The sequence below is a fragment of the Mytilus californianus genome, unplaced genomic scaffold, assembly GCF_021869535.1.
Source record: "Mytilus californianus isolate M0D057914Y unplaced genomic scaffold, xbMytCali1.0.p SCAF_6, whole genome shotgun sequence".
Classification (NCBI taxonomy): domain Eukaryota; kingdom Metazoa; phylum Mollusca; class Bivalvia; order Mytilida; family Mytilidae; genus Mytilus; species Mytilus californianus.
Window position 1 is genome coordinate 85232727 of NW_026262712.1, and position 25805 is coordinate 85258531.

The 25805-nt window shown below is 31.7% G+C and overlaps 1 protein-coding gene across 12 annotated transcripts in view; it reads right to left on the minus strand.

Annotated features, from left to right (window-relative positions):
* The window catches only part of LOC127706501 (twitchin-like), a 161582-nt gene that overhangs the window by 35395 nt on the left and 100382 nt on the right, over nt 1-25805 (minus strand). For all 12 annotated transcript variants that reach the window (XM_052211152.1, XM_052211156.1, XM_052211158.1 and 9 more), the window contains 28 exons: nt 24586-24691; nt 23066-23259; nt 21803-21975; nt 21340-21469; nt 19532-19680; nt 18899-19034; nt 17443-17550; nt 16457-16651; nt 15545-15649; nt 14475-14669; nt 13560-13859; nt 12757-12914; nt 11355-11478; nt 10388-10690; nt 9556-9706; nt 8724-8875; nt 8156-8274; nt 7630-7795; nt 5938-6020; nt 4947-5166; nt 4355-4543; nt 3982-4095; nt 3199-3300; nt 2552-2749; nt 2215-2329; nt 1519-1691; nt 494-682; nt 3-92 (listed from right to left, as the gene is read on the minus strand). In XM_052211152.1, the coding sequence (XP_052067112.1) occupies nt 3-92; nt 494-682; nt 1519-1691; nt 2215-2329; nt 2552-2749; nt 3199-3300; nt 3982-4095; nt 4355-4543; nt 4947-5166; nt 5938-6020; nt 7630-7795; nt 8156-8274; nt 8724-8875; nt 9556-9706; nt 10388-10690; nt 11355-11478; nt 12757-12914; nt 13560-13859; nt 14475-14669; nt 15545-15649; nt 16457-16651; nt 17443-17550; nt 18899-19034; nt 19532-19680; nt 21340-21469; nt 21803-21975; nt 23066-23259; nt 24586-24691 (4437 nt within the window). The remainder of the gene's footprint in view (nt 1-2; nt 93-493; nt 683-1518; nt 1692-2214; nt 2330-2551; nt 2750-3198; nt 3301-3981; nt 4096-4354; nt 4544-4946; nt 5167-5937; nt 6021-7629; nt 7796-8155; nt 8275-8723; nt 8876-9555; nt 9707-10387; nt 10691-11354; nt 11479-12756; nt 12915-13559; nt 13860-14474; nt 14670-15544; nt 15650-16456; nt 16652-17442; nt 17551-18898; nt 19035-19531; nt 19681-21339; nt 21470-21802; nt 21976-23065; nt 23260-24585; nt 24692-25805) is intronic.

The following is a 25805-nucleotide window of genomic DNA, read 5'->3' on the forward strand; positions in this document are numbered from 1 at the left end:
ACCAACGACTTTGAGACCAAATCCTAGTTCAGCTGCACCACTGGCATTGCTAACTTCTACTTTGTATTGACCTGCATCATCTATGTTAGCATCTGTGGATAAAACAATTGAATATGTTGTTTAATTCACCTTTAAAATGGGAAAAATGCCACACTTGTGCAAGAACTCATATAAAAAAGCAGGTAATTTAATTATTAGATTATTGGTGTCATTTTTTAAGACAGTCAGTGCTTTTAAAAATATAAATCCTAATGAAAATATGTTTCCAACTTGAAAAACACAGATCAAGTTGTTTATCCCATCTTCAATTTAGAAAATGGATGGAAATCAAAACAAAATTTCAGATAAACTTTTTTATCTTTCTATAAATACAAACACGATGTCGAATTTATCCAGTCCCCACTTTACATTGTCTGAGAACATAATAATTTTTGATACATGAAGCAAGAAAGGATATGGAGTAAATATATAATTTATCTTTGCTTAAACTTACCATTGACAGTAAGACTAACATAATCATCAAATGGCATAATCTTAACACGTCCATTCTCCACCAGTTCACGACCATTCTTCCTAACTTTGACTTCAAATGGTCCAGTTCCAGAGAATGGAATCTTGATCTTAAACTGTTCTCCTAATTCAACTTGCTGATCATGGAAATCTTTTCCGAACTTAGGTGGTGCTAAAGAATGGAAAAAACAAATCAACTAGTAGTCTTTTTATGGATGGATGTTCAACATCCAGTTTGGTAATATTACAACTATATTGAGTATGAGGATATGTCATTGTGTGTGACAGAGTCATTGTGTATGACAGAGTCAGTTTGTGTGACAGTCGTTGTGTATGACAGAGTCATAGTGTGTGACAGATTCATTGTGTATGAGAGAGTCATTGTGTATGACAGAGTCATTGTGCATCACAGAATCATTGTGTATCACAGACACAGTGAATTAAATTTGTAAAACTTTATTGAATATATTTACCATCTGCAAGAAGACATGTATCCCCACCCAAAAATGTTATTTAGATTTCAAGCAAGCCAATCATATCTCTTAGACATACTTTTGACATGCTTAGCTGAGAAGCAGTAAATACTCGTTTTAAAGTCTTTGATTTAACTTTACTGGGTATCAAATCTACAATCTCTTACATTCCTATGATGTACAACTCTTTTTGGATATGACATACATAATTCTATACAGATGAACAATAATAATTTCAAAATGATTGTTTCAAAAGTCATAAAAAAATCAATATTTATGTAGTGGTGAGTAATGACTGATGGGAGCTTAACATTCAGAAGCAAATTGTAATAATGAATGTGATTAATTAATACAAAAAAAGTAAATATTGAATGTTTGTATAATTTTTATATACTGTTCTTTAAAAAAATTCTAATAAGTCGCTTAAAGTCAAGAAAATAACACACTATATACCAGACAGAAAAAACTATTTTTTTTCAATACAATACTTTATATATTAAGTAACACATTAAACTTTATCAACAAAACAGCTTACATTGTATTTTGAAGTTACAAGTGCATGAGTCTCTTCCAAGAGGATTAGAGATGTCACATTTAATTTCTCCTTCATCATTGGCATACAACTCAGTAAAACGTAAAGTAAAGACGTCATCGTTCTGTGTAAGTCTTGTACGAGCTGTGCTACCAATGGGGACACCGTTCTTATACCTACAAAAAGTCATTGTAGGTTAGAATATATTCTGTTTTGGCAATTAAATTAAATCAAAATTCTATTTTTGATTCTGAAATATTTTTGGTTGTAAGAAATTTCCACAGTGTAATTTCTAATTATCATTAAGTTAATAAGTTTGACGCCATAAGAAACACCAGGTTGGAGTTACACTGAAAGACAAAAATAGAAAGAACTTATTTTCCAACTTCCACTTAAGATGGTAATCTATTTCAATTCAACAAACTATTTGTCTCAAAATATATGTTATAAAAAAAGAAAATTTAATTACAGTGGATTCATTATTATTCGTGGAATACTAGTTTTTTTGGATTTCTTTGGTAGAGGTGAACCTCGAATCTAAATGTTCAAAAAAGAACAAATTTTCTATAGGTTTGTATGTAGATTTTTTTGCAAAACCATGAAATCCAATATCCACGAAAATATATTTTATACTCAATCCATGAAAATTGATACCCATGAAAATAAATGAATCCACAGTAGTTATAAAATTGGACATACCATGACACATCTGGCATTGGCTTGCCATGAATTTGTACACTGAAGATCATTTCACCTCCAAGTGGACCCATCTCTGATGGATGTAGTTTCTTGATAAATTCTGGTGCACTACCAACTAAAAGAATATACAACAGAATAAGATAATATGTTTTATTTATTTCAAATAATCATTATAAAAATGTTTTTATAGGTTCAACTTTTGACCTCTATCATTAGTTTTCAAGAGAACAACATTACCTGCCTTTACTTATAGTTCAAATTAACAAAATTGTATTACTTTCATTTCAATGCTAATTTTCAGTTAATGTTAAAATATAAAAAAATGACAATGTATTACCAATCTTTTCTTTGATTTTGATAAGTCCAGTAGAGCCACTAGGTTCTCCTTCTCCGGCTTGATTGACAGCTCTGACTCTGAACTCAAACTCTCCTCCTTCTGGAAGTCCAGATACAGTGTAACCACAATCTGATATAGGGTAATCGTTGACCTTCACCCACACATCACTGTCTTTTGGTTTCTTTTCAATGATGTATCCTATAAATAGATTATGTATGGCTAAAGTTATCATTTGGTGTAGATGTCCTGTTTTCTCCCTGAATTCCAGTCTGACATTTAATAAAAATTTCATTTGAGTCAGAAGTCATTAAATTTAAACTTTTAGTAATGAAACATTTATTTCCATATGCTAGCCTGAGATTTGGGAAGGATTTCTATTCTATATCACCTGTAACAAATATGTGAACAGTTTTTCTATTTGATTCATTAATGAATGAGATTTTGCCATTTACACAAATGGATTTCTCCATTTCCAATCACTAAATTCTAAAATGGGCAATTCCAAGCTAAGTCTGTAATTTCAGTTCTGTAAACCTAGCTATCTTTTTATGGAAAAAAATTAAATTCAACGAAATACCACGGTATATTTAGTTACATTTTTTTTCGAATTCATAAACATAGCTACAAAACTAGTAAGAGTTATGTACCTTTGATTTTAGCTCCACCATCATTTCTTGGTTTGTCCCATTTAAGATCAACAAATGTTTTACCAACATTGTAAGTTGGAACACCAGGTGATCCTGCTATTGCTACAACAGATAATATATATGGTCAGTGAAAGAACACTTTTAAATTGAGGATTTAAACAGTAATAATGTGACTCAAAATAACTTCAGGAGCTCTTTTCACAAAAAAATCTTACAACAAAAATTAATTGTAAGTAATACTGAACTGACTTGGCTTATGAGTATTTTTTCTTGTAAGAATTTTTGTGAAATGAGTTGCAGATCTTCAGATAATCTATAACTGCATTACAAATAAATACAACTCAAAATATTTGATCTAATAAATAGTAGTTAGATGTTTGGTTTTTTTTATGAAAGAAGTTAATAAATTTCCTATTGTTTCTTAGTTCTGGTATTTGTTTAATATTAACAAAACAATAATGAATTAATGTTGTACTACACAATAGAAAAGAAAAGATAATGTTTATCAATTCATGAAATCAAATCACTAATTCCACTTGACACGACCAAAAGCACAGCACTTTTATATTGCTGTTCTTCATCTCAAAGTCACAGTGAGGCCTTCAACATGGAGAAAATGCTTACACCTCATTACTGCAAGTTCAAGAAGGTCCCTAGTATCTGTTAGAGCAGAATTCTGTCAAGTTTACAGAAGAACCTTAATAACTATTGTTCTGTAAAGTTTACCTTGGTTTTCTATTATCATGTAAATATCACTATACCATAACATAATTGTTGACTTACTGTATTTAGGTTTGGTTCTGACAACTTCTGTTGCTTTACTTGGCTCTCCTAAACCAGCAATATTCTTAGCTCGGACTCTGAATTCATAATCTTTGTCTTTCTTCAGTCCATCAACTGTGAAAAAACAATGACTGAGCATTCAGTTTTGTCAATTTTCTCACTTTTTATATGTATATTTCTATGTATATTCATATTCGTATTATTTTTTTATATATTTATCCCAGAAATTTTTATAACATTAAATGATATGCACCTTCTTTTTTTTTCAGCAAATCTTCATTTAATTGAAATAAGGAAGGAAACCAAAAAAATCCCATGAAATAATTATTCTTTTCTAACTTGAGATATGGAATCCTTTAACAGTAAATCTTACCAGTGTATTTAAGATCTGGAGAAGCTATGTCGTTATGCATCTTCCATCGTCCAGATGTAGGATCTTTGTATTCCACACAGTATCCCTGGATCTTCTTTCCTCCATCGTGAGTTGGTGGATTGAAAGATAATGTTACACTGTCTTCGTCCACATCCAAAACATGGACATTCGTTGGTACTCCAGGGGCAGCTGGAAAAATTATATGGCTTTGTAATTAAATCATCATACTTACAACAAATATCCGTTAAAGGAAATTCAATCATGAGATTGTACAATATATGCCCCATTAATATAGCAATTAATTGCAACAAACAGCATTAATAACTATAAACCACTAAATAATGTAATGAGACCTGAAAGATGGTGCAAAATCTAAATTAAATGTATAATTAAAACAACAGTTTGAGACAAACGTTGTTTCAATTTCATGTCCTATATTTTTCTTTCTTCTTAATTTTGCTTTGCATCAAGATTGTAAGCTTGCAGACTTTTTTTTTATCCTGCTACTCTCCTTGACATATACCTTTATATTGCTTTTTATTTATATTTATATCTAAGATCAGGAGGTGTTACAAAAATCATCATTACATACTGTAGGGATGCTGGGCAACAACTGGTTCCAGGACTTCTAATGGTTCGCTGACTCCATTTTCATTCTCTGCTGATACTCGGAACTTGTACTGATGACCTTCATCCAAGCCCATGACTTCATATTTAGTTCCACGAACAAATTTACTAACTGGTTCCCATCTACCTGTTCTGGTGTCACATTTCTCAACAACATAATTAGAAACAGGACTACCTCCATCATCCTGCAAAATTCATAATTCAAATTATCTTTGGCTTAAAATTATGGAATTTGCAAAATAAATTTAAACAAGAATATTCAAAAAATATCTAGATTTTTTTTAAAATCTTACACTAAAATGAATATATTTTTTGTTGCAATACAAAATTATTTTCATAATTAAGTGCAGAGGTTATATTTGATAAATCAAATACTTAGAATCACTCAAACTGCTCAAGAATATTGACCAATAAAAAGGTTAGAAAATGTGTCACTTTGTATAAAAAGATTACAGGTTGGTACAGACAGTTCTATTTGTAATTTGCTTGATCTGGCTTTTTTGAGTTGAACATAACTTGTAAATCAAGTTGAGTTGTGAGTTATTGCTCAATAATGACACCCTGATATAAGTACTTGGTAAACAGGAACACGACAACCAATGAATGTCAAAACACATCACTTTGTGAAGCATGGTCACATGTACACCAAATCCTAGTGTGTTAAGATTCCTACTTCCTGGCAAAAATATGATGAAATTTAATACATGGTAATTATGTGTAAGGACATGCAAGTATTCAGTTAACCGGAAGTTGCTGAGCCTTGAATGTGCAAATGCATCCCATAGCGATCATGCTAAAAAAAAGCCTGATACCAACTTTCAGGAAGCTCTGATTTGCAATTTCTGAGAAAAAAGATGAAAATTTGAAAGGACTGTAGAACAGACACTCAGAATACCAGACAGTGGTATAGTATATAATGTTATCTTATATCTATCAAAGAGTATAAATTTGGTTACCTTAGGTTTGTTCCATGTCAATACACAGGAATCTGGTGTTATGTCTTTACATTCCAATGGGCCTTCAGGTTTGCTTGGTTTGTCTAAAACATTTTAATAATCATATCATATGTGTACTTATAAAATGTCTTAGCAATATATAAACAAAATATGACCACTTATGAAAACCTTTTTTTACCATACGTTCCAAGTCATCTGAATTCAGCAGAAATGACCTTTGTACCATAGTAATGAATAAATAATCTTTAAAACAGTTAACATCTTTATATATGTTTGAAGTGATTGGAATATGAAAGACAGAAATTTGATATTTTCTTAAATTTTCCTTTGATCTTTCTGTGTGATCATTTTCCATCTCAAGCTACTTGACCGAGATGAGTCCTTGATACTGCCTATAGAAATAGCAATAGACAGATTATCTATAGTCTTTCCAACTCTAGGAAGTTTATCTGCTACATCTTAATATCTCAGGCTATAGCCCATCGATAAGACTGTAGCTCTGAAAATCGCTCTAGTTTTCAGAACCATTGATAATCTATAAATATAGAATACAACTGAGACATGAAGGTTGTTCCATAAAAAACATACATGGGACCCAGGGAAGGCACTTCCAAATCTCAACTATGGGTGGGTGTCATCTATGTTTTTGCATAGTGGAAATGTTAGTAAAATTTTAATTTGCCTCTATAGGTGGTTAATATAAAAATAAGGAGATGTGGTATGAATGCCAATAAGACAACTATCCACCAAAGTTCAAATGAAGTGTTTGTATGCAATTATAGGCAACTGTACGACCTTCAACAATGAGAAAAACCCATACTGTATAGTCGGCTATAAAAGGCCCCGACATGAACAATGAAACAATTCAATAGAGAAAACTAATGGCCTAATTTATAACAAAACAATTTACGAAAAAAATTTGTAAGACATGAACCAACGAAAACCACTGAACTACAGGCTCCTGACTTGGGACAGGCACATAAAGAATATGGCGGGGTTAAACATGTTTGTGAGCACTCAACCCTGCCCTGACCTGAGACAGTGGTGTAACAGCACAACATAAAAACTAACTATAAAAATCAGTTAAAAAAGGCTTAACTCATCAGATCGATACAAAGAAAAACATCAAACAAAAACACAGACAGGACGTGGCAGGATATATATCCATCCCTCATTCCTTACCCCATTTTTAAAGTGCCTTCCCTGGGTACCAAGTATGTTTTAATGGAACAGCCCTGAGAAAACCTTCAAGCATTAAGACCAGATTTTTGCAAGCCCACTGTGAGTCAGTTTGTGTTTACTTCCAATTTTTGAAAGGTTTCTTTTTTGGTTTTTCATTTCTTTTTATCTAAATTTGCTGTTGGATGATAACATAAAAAAGAAAGTTTTCATGTTTAGAGCTTTTTAAAAATGTTCTATAAGACTATGAACTTGACATAATTTGATACATTGTACAAGACCAATACCTACAATAGATAAATTTTATATGTAGTATAAAAGATTGAAAACTTACTATTTCACTATGATTTAAAAGGGTGTAAAGTAATTGCTGCAGATTTTTAATGGCCCTGCATTCAAAGATTATTTCAATATTTGAATACATCTTTACATTTTTTTTCTCAGTTGTATAAATTAAGATGAAATTTAAAATGAATCTGGTTATAAACATGAAGAACAAGGAAATATACTGACCAACAATGACCACATTGAGAGCAATAGTATCCTGTCCTTTCTCATTTTTCATTGTCAGTGTGTATCTGCCTGCATCATCCTTAGTTGCCTTCTTGTTTAATAACTTCAGCTCATTTGGTGTATTCTCAAACTTGATTCTGTCTCCTTCAAAAAGGTCCCTTGTACCCTGTTGTAGAACAATTAATCTTCTTTTAAACAGTCAAATTCTTAATATATGTTTGTAAAGTTTGGAAAGAGATAATCATTTTTCATGATATAATTTCATACAGAATGCCACCTAATTTTATTTTGTGATTTTGTAATTGAGATTTGTTTTCATATTATTTTTCTACTCACAAATGATATGAAAATAAATTGTTGAGAAAATTAGTTTTTTTCTCAATTATATCATTTTTTAAAAATCAGTTAAAGGAATGGAATTTCCTGTGTTTAAAATGCCAAGTAATCTTTTCCGCATTCAAGTTTAGGTAACAACAAAATAAAGAGTGTTGAAAAAGAATTATACACAACTTTTAACAGTACTTACAATAGTCCAGTTAGTAGTAGGAATGGGATTTCCATTGTATGGAATGACTATCTTGAATGGTTCTCCAACCTTAGCAATAACATCTCTTGGTGTAAAGCTCTTGTCAACCTTTGGTGCAACTTTAAAAAACAATGTTGAAAATGTTCATGTTCAAATATTCACAAACAAGTAATCATTATAATTTTTTTCTTCCCTTAATTCAAGTTTTGTTGACAATTAAACTGTAAGAAATTTTAACAAGAGAGGAGCTGTCAAATTGGATTTTCTGTATTTTGAAGGTAACCATTGTTGAACAGAAGAAGGCAGTTAGTACGAATGAAATTAATGTATAATGAGCTTAACAATTTGTATAACATGCCACCTTCTGTGCTTATTTTCAAAGCAATCAAGGATCATATGTCCTGAATAGTAAAACTGAAAATAGTCAATATCAAACTTGACCTCCACTTTGTCATCAGTAACAGCATATTGAAATTTGAAAAGCATTGGTTGAACAGACCATTAAATCTCAGTTCATATGACATAGTTGTACATAATTTCTACAGAACCAAATATGTCATAATCTTACCTGGTGCTGCTCTAGCTTTGATTGCCTCTGAAGTCTGCGCCCAATCTCCTACACCTGCATTATTCCTAGCTGCAACACGGAATTCATACTCTTTTCCTTCCTGTAATCCTTTTACTTGGAACTCATTGGTCAGAATATCAGATATGTTAGCCCTTCAAATGGATATCAAAATATAAGTCTCAAAAGCTATAATAAGAAAGACTAGCTGTGAAAAAAGAACAAGGAAGCATAAACTCTTAAAATGTGCGCAAATATTGAAGAGAATACCATAACCTTGAAAAAAATAGTTCCAAATTTTTTATGCTGATTATGAAAATTGAGTTGTCTGTTTGACAGCAGAAATATAAGTCAATTCCCAAAGTGTGTTTCCATTTCATAAACTGAAAGTACTATATTGGTCAGTTCATTTATACAGAATGCAATACTTGAGAAATAATCAATCAACAAAATAAATGTAAAATTATTTTTTATTCTTATTCTTATCCTTTCTAATCTACAGGTATTCATTCCTTGCCTGGTTTTAACATCTTTTAAGGTGTTTTGTGCTTTTGTTTTCTGCTAAAAATATTTTAAGCCTTCGCTTTTCCAATAATTGATTTCCACACCTCTGACAAGAGAAAATTTTTAAAATGCACATTTGGTGTATCAAGTTCAATTTAACATCTTGTAATTTTGTATTGCCTGCACAAATAAGTATGAGTGTAAATACTTATAAATATTCTTGATGGTAAGAATATCTAAGCATGAAATTTAGTGACAAAGTTTTACAATCCCCCCCCCCCCCCCCCCCCCCCTCCAAAATTTAAAGTAGACAATGTGTTTGTTATCTTACTTGGTCCAATCTGGCTTTCCTTTCTCCTTTTTCTCAACTACATATCCCTTGATTAGATTACCACCATCATTTTTAGGTGGAGTCCATGTAAGTGTTATAGAATCCTCGGTGTATTCCAAACATTTTGGTGTGCCTGGTGCTCCAGGAGCATCTAGACAGAAAGAATATATCAAATTCAACATTATTTATTTCTGTCTATGTAAATAATAGAAAAAATGAAAGGAAACTGCAATACAAATTTGCATGATTAATCTTCAAATTAATAAAAAAGACATACTTTTTTATACCTGCATCATTTTGGGGCATTTTACACATTGGTAAACTGAAATCTAATTGTGAAGGTTACATTAATACTTATATTTTTGGGTCTAGATTTTTCCTTATAAAATTCAATTCAGAAAAAAATGCAATATCACTTTAAACACAATTACGTGAACTTATTAAACATTATATTTGTAATGTGTATTTAAGTTAATAGTGTAGTAGCTGGCAACTTACTAAGACATACAAATAAAACCAAGCATTTTTATAATTAAAAAAAAAAAAAAATGAAGGGCTTATCATCTAAATGTGGTGTTATTTTTATTTAGGATATTAAAAGTTGTGGTTTTAGATATTGCTTATAATAGAGAAATTTCTTTTGGCTACAGGTCTCATTCAGTTGGTGTCTTATCATGGTATACCCCAAATCTCCATTTATTCAATTTTACTTGATATTGTATTTCAACATTCATCAAACCAGTTGAACAGTAATACTTTCACAATAACAGAGAAATGTGAGCAAAGATTTTTTCTTTTTCTTTATTAAAGAAAAAATGCTTTTAACACCTACCATATGGCAATTTAGCAAGAATTGCTTTATCTGTCTCTAAAGGTTCACTAATGCCTTGAGCATTTTCAGCCATTACACGGAATTCATATTCTGTTCCTGGCTCTAGATTGCGAACTTGACAAGTTGGTTCTTTAGCTGTACCAGTAACTTTGCTCCATTTGGGAGATCCTTTCTTTCTCTTTTCAATGATATAATTGTTTATTCTTTCACCACCATCATCTTTGGGTGTGCCCCATGACAATGTCAGTTCGTCACCATTTATATCAGATGCTGTGAAAGGTCCTTCTGGTTTAGCAGGTGGAGCTGAAATCCAGGGTATAAAAATTATATATTTTATATTTTGTTTCATGAAACGCATAATTAGTAGGTACTGTAATGTAGAAAATTTTGCCAGGTTTTTATCATTGTTAAAATTTGGACAGGATCAGTTTCACAAAAATAAAACTTGAGTCTTAATTTTGATAGTATTATCTTTATGCAGCATTTCCTGCAATTAATCTCACATTTTTATCAATTGTTCACAATTGAAATAATAAATGCACACAAAAATTTCAGAATTTATATTACATATGTTACACAGATGACCAAACAGAAGGAGACTCATCACCAAATTTTTACCTACCATGAGCAACAGCATGGAATCTTCTGATCATTCTAGGACATGCCAGTTCTATATTCTGAGTGAGATTCTTGTTGCTCAATTTGATTTTTCTATGAAGTTTTTCATAGACTATTGCGTGCCTTTTCCCAATTTCTCTATTGATCATGCTGTTGTCTGGGTTCCTTCAACTTATAATTTTGATTGCTCACTTGATTTCATCTTGCTTTTATTAACTTCTTCTTAACTTATTTCAATATTGCAAGACATTATACATAAGTTTTTAATAATGGTGAATTATGATTTAGGAAATGTTTTCATCTGTTTATTCCAACCCCTTTATAGTATAAGGCACAGTGTAATGCTTACATAGAACATTGACATTAACAAATCCTGAATGATTTCCTGAGGGATTGGTTAAAGTGATCTTGTATTTGCCAGAATCTGCTCTCTGTGACTTATCATTGGTCAACATGACAGCATCATCTTCAACCTAAAATCAATAACAAATATTTAGAATTGAAACAAACACACACACAAATGCATAACTTGATAAGTGTCACACACTTAGTCAATACAAATGGTTGAAACATTTAACTGAATGGCCATATTTTGTTGTATTTGCTAAATTTTTATCTTATATAAATAACTGCTGAACCAATGCCTTCTAAATCTTTTTTTGGTAGAGTTCCCTTAAGGTGGTACCCAACACCTTGACTAATATTAATTTGGCTCGTTTAATTATCATAAAATTTTGACAAAATGTTAACTTTGACCCTTTGACAAAAAAATAAAAATTTCAAAAAATTTGAACCAACCACTTTATCAGAAAAATTTCATTGGTTATATAGCAGTTTTACCAACACTAATTTTGATCATTTAGAAGCTTAATATTTTCTTAACAATACAACGTAATTAAAACGTTTAGCTGATTTTTTCAGAGTTATCTCCCTGTAGTGTTAGGTACCACCTTAAATTGATACAGATGGTATGCAGGGTTGTCAAATGAAAGGTTAATTGACAACAACACTTAAGTAAACTGCAACTTTTATTTGATCGGCATCTTCAGAAAAAGGTATTAATTAGAATCCCTGAAGTGCAAAATAACGGCATCAAGTATGTGACCATAATCATGTATTGTCTATTGTTTGTGTTCATATAGGATACTATATGTGTTTATGTAATTTTGTACAGAAAAATGAATTAAAATAGAATACAATGAAATAAAATTATTATAATTCAGATTTTTTTTCAGAATTCAGAGACTTCATCTTGAAACAATGTTGTAAACTCCCAAGTTCTGGCGGTAAATGTATAAATAAATCAAAAATGTGTTGTAAAATACAACATTGTGTATAAATACGCTTGTAAAGATACAGTGTACAGTTTCTATATCAATTTTTTCTAATTTGAATGACACTTTTTAAGCAAATCAAAACAATAATAGTTGCAGTTTACTTAAGTGTTATTGTCAATTTAGCAATTTTTATCTTATGTACAAATTCTCATAGTGGTTTTATATTTGTTCAATTTTCTCTACTTATAGAATTTCAAATTAATCTCTCCAGAAAAATATTCTTCTGTTGTGGCATGTAAATTCAAAATCTTTTTTGTTGCAACATAAAATATTAAAGCTTTGTGTACGGTGACTGTTCATTTTAAATATCTTATATTATCATAAATGTGCTTTTCAGGCCCTGATCTCAGGCAAGTCTGGATTTATGGGTTATGTATCATCTTTCCATTTTTATTTTAAGACTAAGTTATCTACCTTTGTATGTATTCTAGCCACACTTGGCAGTTCTTCCTCATCAATAGTCCACAATGCTGATGGTTTAGGCCAAGCTTTGTAAGGTACTCTGATCTGGTATTTCTGACCTTGTTTAACAGTGATATCTTTTATTCCAGACAAATCCAAGTGAGGTTTCTCTGAAATATTGATAAAGTTCAATTATTTGTCTATAACTGATATAATACACCAATTGTTTATTCATTTTTGTTACTCATTATGTACAACTCCTGAACAGAGCTATAACATGATTGCTTTGTACAATAGTGAATTTGGAACTGGCATGGATTCTACTGTTGATTATGTTTATATACAACAAACTCATTCATATATATTCACCAGTGGTTGGTCTAATTACATTATACCTATATACCTGCTTGATATTCAGGAGTGATTGGTTTAATTAAGTTCTAAATATATAACTGCTTGATATTCAGGAGTGATTGGTTTACAGCAGAATGCATTGAGTGTGTAGGTAAAGGTAATATCTTTGGTTAGCTTGCTTGTTAGCTCATTATAAGGTTAGGTATACTACCCTCCTTTCGGAGTAGTATAGTCCTACAGACAGATAGATTGGTTATCGGTCGGACTAGTCTACTCTTAAAGGAGGGTAGTTTACCTAACCTAATAATGACTTCACGGTTCAGCTAACAAGCAAGCTAACCAAAGATATTACCGTTGCCTACATTCTGCTGTAATTATATCATAAATATATACCTGCTTGATATTCAGCAGTGATTGGTCTAATTACCTGCTTGATATTCAGCAGTGATTGGTCTAATTACCTGCTTGATATTCAGCTGTGATTGCTTGTGTTGGTTTACTTGGGTCTCCAGGTCCAGCTTCATTAATAGCTCTAATTCTGAACTGATACTGTTCACCTTCTACCAAATCATTGACTTTACCATGTAGAGCATTGGCAGGAACTTCAGTAGCTGGTTCCCAATCCCCATGTAACTTCTTTTTCTCAATCACATATCCTAGGATCTTTCCGCCTCCGTCTTTGGTTGGTCTTGTCCATGAAAGTTCGGCAGAGTTTGGAGTAATTTTGTCTAGATTTGGTGTACCAGGTGCTCCAGCAGCAACTAAAGTTAATAGACAGTGAATAAAATGTTAACATCCAGGACATGATGTATGAAGTAATCACTTAAAGATCATTTTGAATATTTAGTCAAGATATAATTTGTAAAACCAAATATTGATATACTTATCCAAGTTCTGTGCACAGTTTTAGTTGAAAGATTTTTAAATAGTATTTTCCATGACATGGAATGATATCTGATTTTCATTGTACAGGCTGTAAGACATTTAGATAGCATATTGTAAGACATCATATTATTCTGAGCAATAGTTAAATAATGTAAAATAGAAATTTTGTGAAAAGTCTAAAATTTGTGATTGGAAGCAATAATATAAAATATGGATTTCTAGAGGAAACAAATTCTGAAGCACCATGGATTTCTGTAGCTTATCTTTTAGATCCTTCTGTGTATACCGTTGAACTTTTAGTAACTACAGTTTCCTCACCCAACCCTAACCTCTATATCTGATACACATTTTATTGGTCTCTACTTTGAGTATTATTATCATTTTATTAATTCTTTATATGTGCACAACTTATATTTTTGTTTTAACTACAGAGTAAATTGAAATCAATGTTAATAATAAAACTTCCTGTAAGAAATAAGAGGTAAACTTACATATTGGGTCTTTCACTGTATGTGGTTTAGTTGACTTGCTTGGTTTTCCAGTGCCACCTTGGTTAACAGCTGATACACGGAATTCTAAAACTTGTCCTTCCTTTAATCCAAGAGCAGAGAATTTGGTGTCAGCAACTGGGAAATTGTTAACAGCTACCCAGTCACCACCCTTGGGTCTCTTCTCGACAATATATCCTGAAAAGTGACACACATCTTGAGCTGCTATATTATGACATATTATGACATTGTAAAGAAAAGTAAGGTCAATAATTGGGACAATGCTGTATTATTCAAACTAAAGCTATTATATCAAGCCATAGTAGAAAGGACAGAGATTTGATTTGTATGTTATAATTTGAAAAGAAAATAATAAAGGATACATTTAGTGAATTGGAATTCAGCCTTTCATAGACTAAGACCTAGAAATCATATAAGCCTTACTTGCATCTTGATTCAATAATTATAAAATCTAAACATATCTTATATTATTGATGTTTTTCATGTGATTTCAATAAACCTCTTTATTTTCCATATAAATGTTGTTTGTAATGTCATATATGGTTGTTTTTTTCCCTGCCAAAACTTTTGTGTATGAGACTTACAACATTTAAATTAAAGAACCTTGTAGTGTGGTTTCAGAGGAGTTACTAATTATTAGGACTAAGGGACAGATAGACGGACGGATTGAGGGACAGACTGACGGACGGGTCAAAAACAATTTACCCTATGGAACTTTGTTCCGTGGGGTATAAAAAATTCAATTGTTATTATATAAAAATAATGATGCTCTATTTTTCTCTAACTATTTTACATCAAATAAGAATACAATTTAAAATTTAGTGCATCTGAAGCAGTTTACTGGATTAACCTTTATCTGAAACACTTAAACCCAAAAACTTGAAAGCCAAAGATGTATCAATACTTGAGGAACTACATGAACAATAGTGATCTAAAATATTGATCAAATGCATCTTCTGAGGTCAACTTTGCTTGAGGAGTTGGAACCTTAGGTTTTTAGTAATTTCTAAATTTTTTAACAAAAAATTTGTATATAAAGTTTTATTACGTACCTGTAATATCAGCTCCACCATCAAATTCAGGTTTCTTCCACACCAAGTCACATGAGTTCTTGTCAAATCTGTCAATTTCAAGATCTTTGGGTGAGTCAGGTGTGTCTGAAAATATATAAATCTTTTAAAACCTGTTTCTTCTGTTTATCTAACTTAGGTTCACCAAGATAATCACCACAAGCTTGTCAAATATAGTTTTCACAACATAAAATAGATGCACAATGGTAGTACTGAAGTGTAGATTTCAGGCATTCTACATGTTAATATAATAAATGTCACAAATGTGTAGCTACTTAAGTGAGTTAGTGCAGTGGAAAGCAGCTGGTGTTTCGAATATCATCTTTTTTTCAAATATTTAGGATATCACAAAGCCATGATATAGGATGTCCTGAAGAGCTGAATAGAATAACACAAACAAATGGAAATATTATAATGATCATTCTTTATTTTTCACTTACACAAGGAGTTAAGCATAACAGATAAATACCTCATTTTTATAAATATCTATGTCTTAGTTTTGGTGGAAATTCCCAAAATCATGATGATAAAAAAAGTAAAATAGAAAGCATTATCAGGATATCTTGTGAATGTTTCATTTCAATCTGTCATAATTACAGCAGATTAAGGATTTTTATTCCAATATTGAGAAATGATAAAGATCTTGTTTTGCTAATTGAAGCCCCAACATATTGTTGGTTGAAGAACTGGAGTAGTTACTAATTTATTTTATGTGTTTGGTTAATTTCCCTTTAAAGGCATTGGAGTAGCAACAAAAATTCAAGATATTAGACAACAGATAGTGATGCCAAAGTGGTTAACTTGCTATTGAGAAAAAAAAAATATCTGGCAGATGACTTTAGAATCTTATTCATCACTACTCACTCACTCATCAAAATATCAAACTTAACTTACCAAATGGATTCTTAGCCAGTATTGATTTATCTGTTTCCAGAGGTTGGCCAGCACCATACTTATTTTCAGCCTTGACACGGAATTTATATTTCTTTCCTTCTTTCAATCCTTTGATTGGATGTGATGTTCCATTTACAAGTCCTGGTACTTTTTCCCAGAAGTCTTTGCCATCTTCACATTTCTCAACAACATAGCCTAAAATAGTTTATTCAATAACAGAACTATATTTGAAGAGTTGAGGGATTTGATGGTCACAATTATCTGTTTTACTTGATTCATGGATATTATTCCCATTCTAATGCAACACTCTTAAAATGATCAAAATTGAATATTTCAAATATCCAAGATTCATCAACAGCAATGGCTTATGACTCCTACTATCAAATGCAGAATTGACAGCCGATTCCATTCAATGAAAATTGGTGTTACATGACCTATTGCATTAGAATTAAAATTTTTATTTACATTTCGTTAAACAAAAATTTTCATCTACTCTTCTCAACATCATAGCCTAAATCAATATTAAAAAAGCTTCCACCTGAGTTCAAAGTTAAATGAGTTTTCAAATTCTTATCAGTTCTTAATGCAATTCAGCAGATAAAATGGTGGTTCATCATTATGAGATTGTAAAATCATTTTGGTTTTTTGATGTGTTTTTTTTTTTTAAATCATGGAACCCCAACTGGATTTGAACATCTTTGCAAAGTAAAAAAACTGACTTGTCATAAAATAGTTGACAATAAGACATACAAATACATCAAAATCTGGTACAATATTTTCATTTAACCAATGGAACTAAATAAACACATTCATGTTTCAGAAACAGCTGTGAAAAATCCAAAAGAAATCTAGACTAATTTTCAAGTACTGCTTTTCAAAACTTCAATGTTCTTCCAGGAGAGTGGTTCCTATTAATGATTTTGAATACACGACTTGAAAAGTTTTTTTTCTAACATAGTTCAGGCACTGGTTATTTCCTACTTTACCTGTAACTTCAGCACCACCGTTATCTTTTGGTGGGTTCCATGAAAGTCTACACATATCAGCAAATACATCACTAACAGCCAAAGGTCCTTCAGGTACTCCAGGTTTGTCTGTGAAGTAGAAGACAAAGTCAAATAATATATATGACAGTACTGTCTAAATTATCAATATTTAATATCAATAAGGTCATCACTGAATTTCCCCCAATCCAGCAGTAACCCTTGCTTAAGTGGGGCATCAGTTTGGCTGTGTGGGATGTATAAATACTTAGCCATGTCCTGTCGAAATGGAGATGCCTTGTGAAAAGAGAGTGCCATAGTCTCTGCAGCTGAAAGAATTCTTACACTTTGAGTGGTCAGTTTGAGGCCTGTTGCAAGGCAAAATTTTGCCAATATCCAACATACTCTCTTTTTCCTGTGATAGTCCAAATTTCACACTCTCCTCATGCGGGTAGACCTACATTTGCAGAAGCTAACTATTGTATTAATTGTTAATGTATTCACAGTGTTAACATACATACAAAATTACCAAGGGACACTAAGCAAACAACAATCAATCAATCAAATCAAATATCAATATCTGTGTTATTTGTGTTGTTTACTTTTTCTAGGAGTAGCTAACATTGGTGTTTACCCATATCTCTTATGCTTATTCTTTTTCCTTTAAAATAAAAAACAGAGTTTTAATGTCCCCTGCGTTGCACATATTTTATATTTCCAAGGGCCTTAACTCTTTTGAAAAAAGTCGATCGTTCACCATTATAGAACTTGTCCAAGATATTGCTGATATTAACCTATAGTATGAGTTTTATAAAAATCTGGCAAGAATTGTACCTGTGAGAGCGCCAACAAGGCCATTTTCCATAAATTTAATATTTCCAAGAAGCAAAACTCTACTAAAAAGAGTCGATCGGCCACCATTATAGAACTTGTCTGAGATATCGCTGATATTAACCTATAGTAAAAGTTTTATAAAAATCTGGCAAGAATTGTATCCGTGAGAGCACTTACAAGGCCATTTTCCATAAATTTAATATTTCCAAGGTGCAAAACTCTTTTAAAAAGAGTTCATCGGCCACCATTATAGAACTTGTCCGAGATATTGCTGATATTAACCTATAGTATAAGTTTTATAAAAATCTGGCAAAAATTGTTACTGTGAGAGCGCTAACGAGGCCGTTTTCCATAAATTTAATATTTCCAAGGGCCATAACTCTTTTAAAAAAGTCAATCGGCCACCATTATAGAACTTGTCCAAGATATTCCTGATATTAACCTATAGTATAAGTTTTATAAAAATCTGGCAAGAATTGTACCTGTGAGAGTGCTAAAAATACAGGACAGACGGACACACGATATGACACACAGATGGATGCCCGGTATTTCCATGTCCCCCACAACGCGTTATGCGGGGGACAAAAAGTGATTTTTTTTAAGTGAAAAGTAATATTTTACTCACCAAGAACAACAACATTAACATCAGCAGACATTGAGCCACTTTCATTAGTGACAGTTATGGTGTATTTTCCTGTGTCTCCTCTTTCTGCTTTGTCAACATGGAGTTTAGCATCCTCCTCAGTACTTGTGCACTTAGCCTAGAAATACAATACAGATTGTTTGTGACATTTTTTTAGAGGGAACTTTTTTAACATTCTACATTTAAATCCTATAAAACATCAGAAATGGCAAGTTAATTTATGATAGCTTTCAATTTCTATAACATTATGATATAATTTAATTTTGGATGTAACACGTCTTCTGATTGGCTGAAAGTTTATTGTCTATCATCTCATAGACATAATTTTGTCATTGTGACCGTGACGTCATCACGTTTTTCATGATTTACTCCTAAGGAATGAATGTAATATTTTTTCTGTCTATGAAGAAATAACATAAAAAATGTGGTGCAAACTTTTAAATAACCAGCTACACGGGTTATTCAGTGTGCACCACATTTTTGATGTTATTTCTTCATAAACAGAAAAAATATTACAGTCATTCCTTAAATATTATTAAATAGTACCTTAATGAAAGGGAACTCATTAAAGAAAATATTGTTTAAAACAGATCAAGACAAAACAAAAACTCTTACCCTATTATCTACAGGTCTTCCATTTTTCTCCCATGTTACCGTGGGTGTAGGTGTACCACTAACACCAACAGGGATATCCAGGGGTTCTCCTGCCTTTACACGGATCTCATTAGCTCCAAATAAACCATCTAGACTCACTTTTGGTGACTCTGTTCATTAAAAACACAAACTTTCATCATTATCAACAGTCTACAAACATTTTGTTAACTAAAACTCCATCTTGTCTAAAGTGAATTTTAATCAGAAATGAACTAAATGATTTCCTACTAATTAATCTGTTCAATAAAACATATCCTAATCATGAAAGGCATTGCAAGATCTTAACGAGGGTTGTATTTAACATGCAGAATTAACTTGTGTGTTTGGAAGGCCCTTGTGTCAGAGCTTGTGAAATGTGGAAAGGATTCTGAAATTATATGAAAAATTAGTAACCCTCAACAAAAAATGATTTTGATTTGATTTGATTTTTGATGATTAATGCTACTTTTAACACTATTGCTTAAGGGGCGGCTAGTTTTTTATGTTTAAGGAAGCCGTGGAGAGATCCACTGACCTTTGACAGGAAAACTGGTAAATTTAGTCATAAAAGATTCGAGTCAAAAGAACAATGCCATGCGCAGAGTTCAAACTGACAACCTCAGTGTTGACAGGCTAGTGGTACAGTAGTTAAGTTTCCTCTATATAACCCATATAAAACAAGCATTCTAAGAGTATTGCATGGCAATACATAGTCCCCTACCGGCTAAAAATCAATTGTACTGGAACAATATGCTAACTTGATCTAAAACTTGTCATGGTGTAAACTATATAACAAATATCAAGTCAATATTTTCAAGCATGATGACAAAAAGAGTGGAAATCTGATTATTTCAGTGAATTTTCTAAGTCCAAGGACCATAACTCTGCACAAAATTATCAGACCAGAACAAAATTCAAACTTGGTCTGTAAATTGTCATGATAAAACTATATACCAATTATCAAATCAATATCTTCAAGCATGATGACAAAAAATGTGGAAAACTGATTATTTAAGTGAATTTTGTAAGTCCAAGGACCATAACTCTACACAAAATCATCAGACCAGAACAAAATTCAAATTTGATCTGTAACTTGTCATGATAAAACTATATACCAATTATCAAATCAATATCTTTAAGCATGACGAAAAAAAAGTGTGGAAAACTGAATATTTGAGTGAACTTTCTAAGTCCAAGGACCATAACTCTGCACAAAATCATCAGACCAGAACAAAATTCAAACTTGGTCTGTAAATTGTCATGATAAAACTATATACCAATTATCAAATCAATATCTTCAAGCATGATGACAAAAAATGTGGAAAACTGATTATTTAAGTGAATTTTGTAAGTCCAAGGACCATAACTCTACACAAAATCATCAGACCAGAACAAAATTCAAATTTGATCTGTAACTTGTCATGACAAAACAATATACCAAATATCAAATCAATATCTTCAAGTACGAAGAAAAAAAGTGCGGAAAACTGATTTGCTGGACTGACGGACAGACAGACAGACAGACTGATGGACAGAGTGCAAACCTAAAGTCCCCTTCGACTTCATCAGTAGGGGACTAATAACTATGATTTTGTTAATTTCAATGTATTTTAAGGAAAAAACAAGGTCCATGACCACTAGTTTTTATATTGAAATTTGAAAGTACATTAACCTAGAAGTCTTTTACAGAAGTTTAAGAAAAATCTATTGTCAAACATTTAGACATCCCAGCTACCTTAATTGCCCTTTTAACTCCTGTAAGTCTGAAAAAAACTCATTAGCCTACAAACCTTTTTCTGGTTTAGCCTGTATGACTTTAGATGCCACACTAGGTTCAGATGGTCCAGCATCGTTGATGGCAACAACTCTGTATTCATATTCTTTCTCTTTGCCAACTTTCTTGTCATCAAATTCACAATTCTACAAGAAAAATAAGTAAAAAAGTTAAGTTGTTTTCTTATGACTAATTGTGTTTTTACATATCTATTCTGGATTTAAAATTTTATTGGTTAAATAAAAAGAACTATATATTTAAAACATACATTTACTATAAAAGATAAAACTGTTTATTTCCACCTATCACTACATAGATCAACGTATTAAGCATCAATGTTATATACAAATAGACAATATTATTATTAACCATTTAACATGAGAGTAACAAATTCTTTCAACTTTCATTATTTTTCACATAGAAAAGGCCTTTTATTCTTTTTTTTATGAATAAATCAAATAAAAATTCAACTCTCTTACTGTAATAGGTTCTTTGTTGATTTTAGCCCATCTGTTGGTTTTTGGTTCTTTCCTCTCCACATCATATGATTTGACTGGGTTACCTCCATCATTTTCTGGTGGCTCCCATTTCATCTTGATGTGGGTACGGTCCCTGTCAACACATTTTGGTTGTCCTGGTGGGAATGGTTCATCTGTAAACAAATATAAACTGTCTTTTTCACAATAATGTCAGAATTTCATTAGGAATATAATTAGCTAGCTACAAACTGTCACAGATACTCAAGTACACCCTGTACACAGTGAAGCCTATCTATGGTAAAAGACATTCTCAGAAAACCTGAAACCTGTACAGAATTCTAATACCAACACAGATTGAATACCTTTTAGTTATTTAACCAGTATTATTTTAATGGAATTCTTCTGTCCCAAAGATTTGAACAAGTTGTTATATGAGAGGTTTCAAATTCTTTTGATTTGGCAAAGTCAATCAAAGGAGGAGTATATTGTGTTACTAGAATAATGCTGGTGTTTTTTTTAAGGGAAAGTAAAATACAATTTGCATATCAATGTCCTACACTGTGTTTTATTAGAAGATCTTTGACATGCTGGTAGTTATTTTGTTCTGATTACAATCTTAGTTTAGTGGTTGTAGTTAGTTCATGTCTGTCATATTTGTTTTTCGTAAATTGTTTTTTATAAATTAGGCCATTAGTTTTCTCAATGGAATTGTTTCATATTTTTCATGTCCGGGCCTTTTATAGCCGACTAAACGGTATGGGTCTTTTCTCATTGTTGAAGGCCGTACAGTTGCCTTTAATTGCTTACATCCACTTCATTTGAACTTTGGTGGATAGTTGTCTAAATGGCATTCATACCACATCTCCTTATTTTTATATTAGTGTCAATTCAAAATTTAATGCTTGCATTTATTAGTGCAAAACGTGAACAACTAACATAATGTGAGGAAAATCAAAGTGATTCATATGCATACTATAGTATGATATGCAATAAAGAAATGTGAGTTTTAATTATTGCTATTTTCATCCTGTTGTAATTAAGCATAATTTTATGAATGAGTTACGCCTTTTTGACTTGAGGTTAATCTGCTTAAATGACCTAAGTGAACTATCGACTCTTACTGTGACGTAATGACATAAAGCATTGTGACAAAATACACAAATGTGTCAGCTGTCTATTAGTTTCTGAATTGAAATGCAAATATTTATGCATTAATTTCATCTCATGAAAGAACAATTAACCAATAAAGTAGCTACTATTTACCATATGGTTTTTTGGCAATTATGGGTTTTGTTTCCAAAGGTTCACTGTTTCCGTTTTGACTCATTGCTGCCACACGGAACTTATATTCTTGTCCTTCCTTCAGTTTAGGTACTGTTACTTTAGTGCCCTTCACTCCTTCCCTAACTGGTTCCCATTGTCCCTTCTTAGTATCCATCTTCTCTATCTTGTAGCCACTAAAATATAAACATTGATACATATAAACTCACATGATGTTTGTTAATTTGTAAATATTGTCAATTGTATGTCATGTTTGTCTCAGTAACAATCCAATTTTAATAGAGATAACTGTATTGTATTTGAAGCTTTGAGGACGTCCATTGGTAGTTTTACTGTTGCAAATTTAGTTTACCTGTTAGCGCAGCGGAGACAGGTAAACGGATATTTGCGACAGTAAAACTACTGATGGACGTCCGCAAAGCTTCAAATACAATACAGTTATCTCTATTCGAATGCAAAATAAACAAATCATTCAATTTTAGTCATCATCCTAGTGTAAATTTTCATTTAACGAAAATTCCGCGAAATGATGTTATCTTTTTTGGATCCTATACTAGGTGACGTCATAGGTATGCTTCCGGCATCAAACATAAACAAATGGGGGTTTCTGGCTTCTTGTCTGCTTCAGAATGTAATAAAATTTGATAAAAAGAAGATTTCTAGGTGCAAAATGTGAGATTTTTGGCTTATTATTGGAGAAATTACATGTCAATACATTCCGGAATTCAAAATGTCTGCTTTCTTAGTTTCAGACAGGGAGATAGAGAATTTTACGCTTATTGTCATCCAATCAGAACCATTGATACAAAATAATTGCATTAAAATAATTATTATTGATTTTATACCAATCAATGATTTGATTTGACTATTGATTCATGATGCAACTCCAGGTTTGCTTGAGGTTTACTCCTAAACACATTTATATATATATTTCTCTAATTCTTTGTCGATTAATCCTTTTCTTGACCTGTTGATTATTTTTATCAAATCAACGTGTGGTTCATTTGATCTCAGTTCTTTATTGGTCAAAATTCTATTATGACGTCAAATTTTCTTGCTTTCCTCTAAATTTCCTATTGTGATGTCATGAAAAAAGGTGACCATGTCTGATGACGTCACATAGAAAGAACACATCTTTTTGCAGATCATTCGAAAAGAAGGATTAGGATTGTCTGGAATTCGACTTTTAAAAATTATTAGAGAAACAGATTCCACAACAAAATCTCCTGCAATACGATATTTATCCACTCTCGACAGTTAGCTCGGCAAGCCTAACGTTTTAAATTTGAAAATTTAACTGTCTCAAGTGGATAAGTATCGTATCACACTTGATGCAGTTGTAGAATCTATATATATCATATTCCTTTTATTGTATAAAAAAAAAACAAAAGTGTTTATAAAATTCCAAATATGTGAAGAGTTATCTTTGTTGTATGAACTAAAGGAGATCTTGGTAAACATCTATAGCAGTAACAGTAAATTGAAAGGCATAATGTACTCACTCTATAGAAGAACCTCCAAGATCTTCAGGTTCTCCCCATTCAAGTGTTGCACTCTCAGCTGTAATGTTAGACACCTTAATGGGACCTTTCGGCATGCTTGGTGGACCTATAAAAAATCATAAATATACAGTTTTATCATACAGAATGACAGTTTCCACAATGGCAATGATTGTCTAATCTTTAAATTCTTTTCCTTTTATGGTCATTTATTTAAGAAATGAATACTGTAAATTCAGAAAATTTTATGATTTTTTTTCATTTGGGAAAATTGCAAGGGGATAGGTTTCACAAGAATGAAAACACACATTTTAAATTTTGATATCATTATTTCTATGCAGCATATCCTGAAAACTGCAATAATTAATCTTTCATTTATGTCCATTGTTCAACAATTGGAAAAAAATTCTGAATATACTGTACTTCATTTTGTGTCATTTTTATGGTGTAAAAGCATTGACCAAAGCACATTTTGTATGAAGCACAGAACCGCTTCATACTAAAAATGTGTGCATGGTCAATGCATTAACAACCATATAAAGCTGAATCATTCAATTCCCTTTATTACATTTAAATGCTAAAATAAGGAAAGTATGAATTAAATCAAGCTCTTTAAATTTTTTTTTTTTAATTCTTAAGCATTGTAGTAATGTTGTCATGGAGAGAATGTGTAGTCTATTACTGAAATATAAAATGTTTCAATTAATAAAAACATTGTATTCCTAATTTTCAAGACTTTTTATTCAAACTTTAGATAAACTGTTATCACAGAGATATGTCTCGCCTTTTTGTAATTTTGATAATATAAATGTTGAAATTAAAATAGCAATACTTTTACATGTAAGTTATGCAAATATTCAAAGTCGATGAACCATGACTGAAGGTACATGGCTAAACAATCTCCATGGAATGAGATGTGCCAATGCTAATACAACTGCATACCAAATACCATTGACTTATTTTAAGTCGTTCCCTTGAAACAAACCTAAACACAAACATTAACTTGTAAACTATGTAAAAGTTTCAAAGTCAATGAACACTGATCCGGGGTGGGGCTATATAATCTCCATGGAAACGATACTTGCAAATGCCAATAAATTTGCATACCAAATATCATTGACTTAACATTAGCAGTTCATCTTAAACTGATCTAATCACAAACTAATACATGTAAACTAAGCAAAAGTTTCAAAGTAAATAGACCATGACTGAGGGGGCGGGGC